This window comes from Varanus komodoensis, unplaced genomic scaffold (genome assembly GCF_004798865.1).
Source record: "Varanus komodoensis strain SLA01 unplaced genomic scaffold, ASM479886v1 scaffold97, whole genome shotgun sequence".
Taxonomy (NCBI): Eukaryota; Metazoa; Chordata; class Lepidosauria; order Squamata; family Varanidae; genus Varanus; species Varanus komodoensis.
Genome location: NW_025336668.1, coordinates 1,387,527 through 1,393,007, shown reverse-complemented (window position 1 = coordinate 1,393,007; position 5,481 = coordinate 1,387,527). Strand labels below are relative to the sequence as shown.

General features: G+C 52.6%; 1 protein-coding gene across 1 annotated transcript in view; it reads left to right on the top strand.

Annotated features, from left to right (window-relative positions):
• The first annotated feature begins 3,925 nt into the window (after positions 1 to 3,925).
• Positions 3,926 to 5,481, top strand: part of TFAP2D (transcription factor AP-2 delta) — a 48,167-nt gene continuing 46,611 nt past the window's right edge. The window contains exons 1-2 of the mRNA XM_044419000.1: positions 3,926 to 3,964; positions 4,903 to 5,400. Of these exons, the coding sequence (XP_044274935.1) occupies positions 3,926 to 3,964; positions 4,903 to 5,400 (537 nt within the window). The remainder of the gene's footprint in view (positions 3,965 to 4,902; positions 5,401 to 5,481) is intronic.

Below are 5,481 nucleotides of genomic sequence, written 5' to 3'. Positions count from 1 at the left end.
TAATGCAGGGAGAATGTTTCAACCTGATGTAACAGGGAAGCCACACACACCTGGTTTTCTCGTGGATGCTTCTAGAGACAGGAATCTTTAGGGCTACCAATCACAAGGCATCACACAGTCACTCTGTACTTACTTCCTGAAATTTATTGTTTTTGTTTTGTTTCATTTTATTTTTCTCATTAAGAAAAGATGGAAGAATCTGTGGCAAACATGAGAGGCTAAAAGTTCAGGACATCATATGGATGACCCCAAAATTCCATGAATGGGGCCATGTCATTGCAACATAAAGGTCTCCTACACTATCCAAACAATCTGAGGGGCCACTGAGCACGGTCCTCTTGGCCATGAGGGCAAGCCGCCACCCACATGTATCCTCTCAGATCCTCCATCCCTTGCTGGCCAAATTAAATTTGGGAGAAAACTCCCAGAGAACCGGGGGTGGAAAATTAAACAATGACACATTTATCATTCCTTCATAATGGCTTCAGGTTGTCACCATTAAGTTTAGGACAGGAACTGACTGAACGAAAGTAATTTGAGTCATGACTTACTCAAGTCCCATTGATTTCAGTGGGTCTACCCAAAGTGTGACTAAGGCTGGCCCCTGCAAAAGGTGAATGGGAAGGTCAAAAAATTTTTCATGACTTTGATTCGGTTTATGGATTTGAATTTGACATTGGGTTGGGGGGGGTCAGTTTTTTTATATATATGAGTTCCTTTAAACTGTATAACGAAGTTGGATTCCGCAAGAGTGGCATAGCGCTGAGACACTCGTCAGGCATGACTAGGCCTTCCGTCTGGTATCAGGGTGGAAACTCTGCTATTTGATCCCTTGTTGACCCATTCAGGTTTCCAGAAGGAGAGAAGGGTGACAGGTGGTTGTGCTCATGTGATGTGGTGTGGTGTGGGAAGGGTTAAGCTCTCCTCTTGAGGAGTCGCTGCTTTGTCGAGGAAGTTGTTTCCATGCCCAGGAAACTGTCAGCCTCATTTCTGCACGCCTGTCTTGTCAGGCTTGGGTTGTAGAAAAGTAGGGAAAGCTAAGCAGATTAAGCACGGGCGGACCAAACAATTCAATAAATGCACAGGAGACCCAGGCAAACTTGGCCTCCGTTGGCCGCTCACTTTACCAGCACGAGAAAGGACATCGTGCATTTCCCCGCTCACTTTTCTGACGGCTGCACTAAAACTTTCCTGAAGTTGGGAGACATGAATGTCAAGCACCACCGTCCAACTAGATGGGCAGAAGCCTCAGCCACAGAAGCAGGGCAGAGCAGACCGCGGGCTGCGCTCCAACTTGGGGCTCGACGCCCCCTAGCATAGGTTTGATTTCAGTGGATCCTCCTTCCAAGTAAGTGTACTTAAGGTCGATTTGCTCCTTTACCCCCGTACACTTACTTAGAAGCCGGAGAGGCGGGCTTCAATAAGAACCACGCCGGAACATCCTGCCTACTGCGCAAATTTAGGGCGAGTTTAAAGAAGAGACGCTTCCCTGGAAAGCGCTCCCTGGGGCTGCGATCCCAGAGGGATCCCGCTGGATTCGGCGGGCAGGGCAGGGCAGGGCAGGGCACAGCCGGGTAGGACCACCGAGTGATTTCCACGGCGATGCAAAGCACATTCACACAGAAGCCCCGGGGGATGGATGGGGCTTCTTCACAAAGCCAGAGACCGCTTCGGACCGAGGTGCTATCCTGAATATCCGGGCTGTGAATGCGACTGCCCGTGTCGTGAAGTTTGGCGCCTGATCCCATCGGAAGGGTGGCCTGCAATGGCTTCCCCTTCTGGGCTCCGGATGCCCCGGGAAGCAGGGCAGCGCCAAGGCGCCGTGAACCAAACGGTCGTTCGGCGTTTTGCTAGCCGAGGGTGTGGTGAATCGCCTCGGCAATTCACGGGGGCTGTTGGCTCCTTCTTCCCGCCTGGTGGGCGAGCCAGGTCCTTAAAGGGAGGCGATGCGGGAGGAGGCGCAGCTCCTCTCCGAGGGCGCCGCTGCGGTGGCGCTGGGGCTGGAGGGGGAGCGGGCGCGCCCTGGCGAGGTGACGGCGCTCACTGGACGGGCAGCCGTCGGGCTCTTCGGGCTGTGTGCTTCGCTGGCTCCCTGGGATGTGCCTAAAGGGTGAGAAAAGAGGCATTAGAGTTGTCAGCAATTAATGGCTAAAATGTCAGGATCTCTCTCTCTCTCTCTCTCTCCATAAAGGAGCTTAGAAGTGCCACTCTGCCACCACGATCCCAGTAAAGAGAAGGGTGGGGAGGAAAAAGTGTCGGCTGCTGACCCCTGTGCCCGTCTGGAAAATCGCACTTTTCCATTTCAGACGAGGCATTTCAATTCTAGTCGTGTGCCTTTGTCCATTTGTATAAAGCAGAGCGGGTTGAATGACAGCTCCTGTTAGCCTGCATGAACAGATACCAATAAACCCTCCCCAAACCTGGACCTTAAAAAAGGAGCCACATGTCTGTTTGCCTGCGGCTTATTATTAAGACACCTTCGCGGTTTAAACACTTAAAAGCCGACCAAATTAAATGGCAATTAAAAGCGAGTTACACCCGCTCCTCTCTCCAAGGCTTGTGCTTTGCGCTCGCCATCACCAGAGAGGCAGCGCAGCGACAGGAAATGCCATTTGCCCAGATCCTTCCTCGGAGCGCTTCCGAGGCGCAAGTTTCTCTGGAGAGCGCTCATTCGCGGACCCTTCCGAGCAGAAACGACGGCTCGCCTTCCTCTGCCACACAATGCCCAGACCGACACTCAGGAATTAACTCCTGCAATTGCGCCGAATGCCAAGTGCGCCCCTTTAAGACCCGCGCACACCCAGCAACAAACGAAGCCAGCTTGTGTTCGTTTTCCGAAAAGCACAATAACATCGCCCGTACTTTCGAAGCATCTCTCACCTTCTCTCTCACATGTCTCCAGCATTCAGGTGTATTTGCTCGGCACCGGGGCGCGTGCAGCGTGTGTGCCCGTGTGTGCCCGCCTGGGCTTGCCAAATCCTCCTTCCTCCCAGAGCAGTAAAATGCGTTGCAGTGGCACTTGCAGGTTTCACCCAAGTTATATCTTGGAAATACTGTTTTAAAACCAGGTGTGATTTCATCTAGGTTCTCCATAATAAAAAGGCTGGGCTGTGGGGGGTGGACTTGCGTTCGATCTATTCTTTTTAAGAAACCTAAACGCTGCTCTAATTCAAGGGAGAGTTCCAGTTTCGTGCACCCCAGTCCTTTGTTCTTGGTCAATATTGAGGACTGGGGAAGCAACAGTACAGTCAGCAAAAAGAAGCACTCACCTATTGAAAAGTACGCTTTAAATGAATCTAGATTGGTTTATATAATGGATCTAATTATTCTCAATAATCTGTGGCTAAAAGGGCCCTTTTTGAAGAGATTAAGTCCCACATTAGCCTGGGTATGGGGAAAAATCACATTCTAAAAGAGTGAAGGAAAAATGTATTAAAACGTTGAAAGAACCTCCAGTTCCTTATTAGGCGAAGATACAATATTTATTCCTTGTCTCCTGGGATGAAGCTGCTCTATCTATTGTCCTCCCAGTTCTCAGTGCTGATGCTTAATTTTCAAAACTTCTATATTACCAAGGGACCTACGACATCAGCCAAAGAAATACCCAGCAAGTACAAAATCTGATCCGGGGAGCTGCTTTTGTGCAGAGGGAAAAATTGTTCCTACAGGTTTTTAAAAGGGTGTATGGTGGAAAAAAGCTGGAGACCTATGCAGACACATTGCAAAGCCTCTTTGTCTTTAGATAAAAATATTCTGTATGCGTATATATATTTTTCACATCTGGGCAAAACAGGAGATGGCTGCATTTTTTTGATTTTTTTGATTTTTTAAAATTATTGTTGGTTTGATGGTTGGTTTGGTTCTTTTCTTTCCTTTTAAATTTGGAGAAGGGATTTAATCCTGAGCCTCTTTCGGAGAACCCAAAATGTCAGCTACCTTTCCAGGACTCGTCCACGATGCAGAGGTATTTTGTGAGTGTGTGCGTGTCTGTGTGTATGTGCGTGCGTGTGCTTGTGTGTGTATGTGTGTGTGTGCGCGCGCGTGTGTAGGGTCGAGTGTGCCTGTGTGTGGTGTTTTCATTTTTTTGTTAATCCACATTGGACCGTTACATTTAATTATAATCCGGCTTCAGAGAGAACTTCGAGAAGTAAAGGGCGAAAATTCGTTATGACATCTGTCGCCAGGAAAGGGGCAAACGCACTGCTGCATTCAGACGCTTGCCGGAAGGAAAACAGGCTACGAGCCCCAAGAATAGCGTGAAATGGAAGAAGGCAAATAGTCTCCAGAATAGCCAGAGAGCGGGATGGAAAGCCGGGGGCCGCCGAGCGACCGACTCCCACTCAGGTGGCCAGAAGGGGATATTTTTGGATCGAGATCTTGGGCCGAGGAGGGCTGAAGGAGGCAGGGAGCCGGGCACCTCGAGGGGCGCGGAGCCTGCTCTCGGAGGCGCTCTGCTGCTGCGGGCGCCCAGGCGTTAGGATCGGGGCGGACCCCCTGCGCTCGGTACCCGCGCGGAGCCGGGCAGCTCTCGCGCCGCCGGCCGCCCCCTGCGATCGCGCCGGAGCAGCGGCGGCAGCTCGAGACGGGGCGGACTCCTCGCCTTCCTGTGTAGGGTCCCTCGGTGTGCCTCTTTCCGGGCGTGTGCGCGTGTGTCTCCTTTAAAAAAAAAACCAAACCAAACCCAAAAAAAAAAAAAAAAAAAAACCAACCCACCCTAGCCCAGACCTGCCTGGCACCACGAGCCCGAGGTGTATGGTGAAGGGTTTCTGGAGAGTGTTCAGACTAAAGGAAACTTTGGCTGTGGGGGAGAGCTAGGTGGGACAGGGTGCCTCGGAGCCCAGCTCGTTTTCCATGACAGACCTGCCGTACTTGGGTTACCTTTTCCCTTCTCCTTCCTTTCAGATACGTCATGATGGATCAAACAGCTACCGCTTGATGCAGCTGGGATGCCTGGAGTCTGTGGCCAACTCCACCGTCGCCTACTCCTCCTCGTCGCCGCTCACGTACTCCACCACCGGCACTGAGTTCGCGTCCCCCTACTTCTCCACCAACCACCAGTACACCCCCCTGCACCACCAGTCCTTCCACTACGAGTTCCAGCACAGCCACCCGGCGGTCACCCCCGACGCCTACTCCCTGAACTCGCTCCACCACTCGCAGCAGTACTACCAGCAGATCCACCATGGCGAGCCCACCGACTTCATCAACCTGCACAACGCCCGGGCGCTCAAGTCGTCCTGCCTGGACGAGCAGAGGAGGGAGCTGGGCTGCCTGGACGCTTACCGGCGCCACGACCTGTCCCTTATGAGCCATGGCTCCCAGTATGGGATGCACCCGGATCAGAGGCTCCTGCCCGGACCGAGCCTCGGGCTGGCCGCCTCGGGAGCCGACGAGCTGCAGGTAAACCGCGCGCGCGCCCCGGGGCAGCGGGTCGCCCCACGGCCCCTCCGCCGCCGCGCCCGCTCCCTCCTCTGCTCGTCC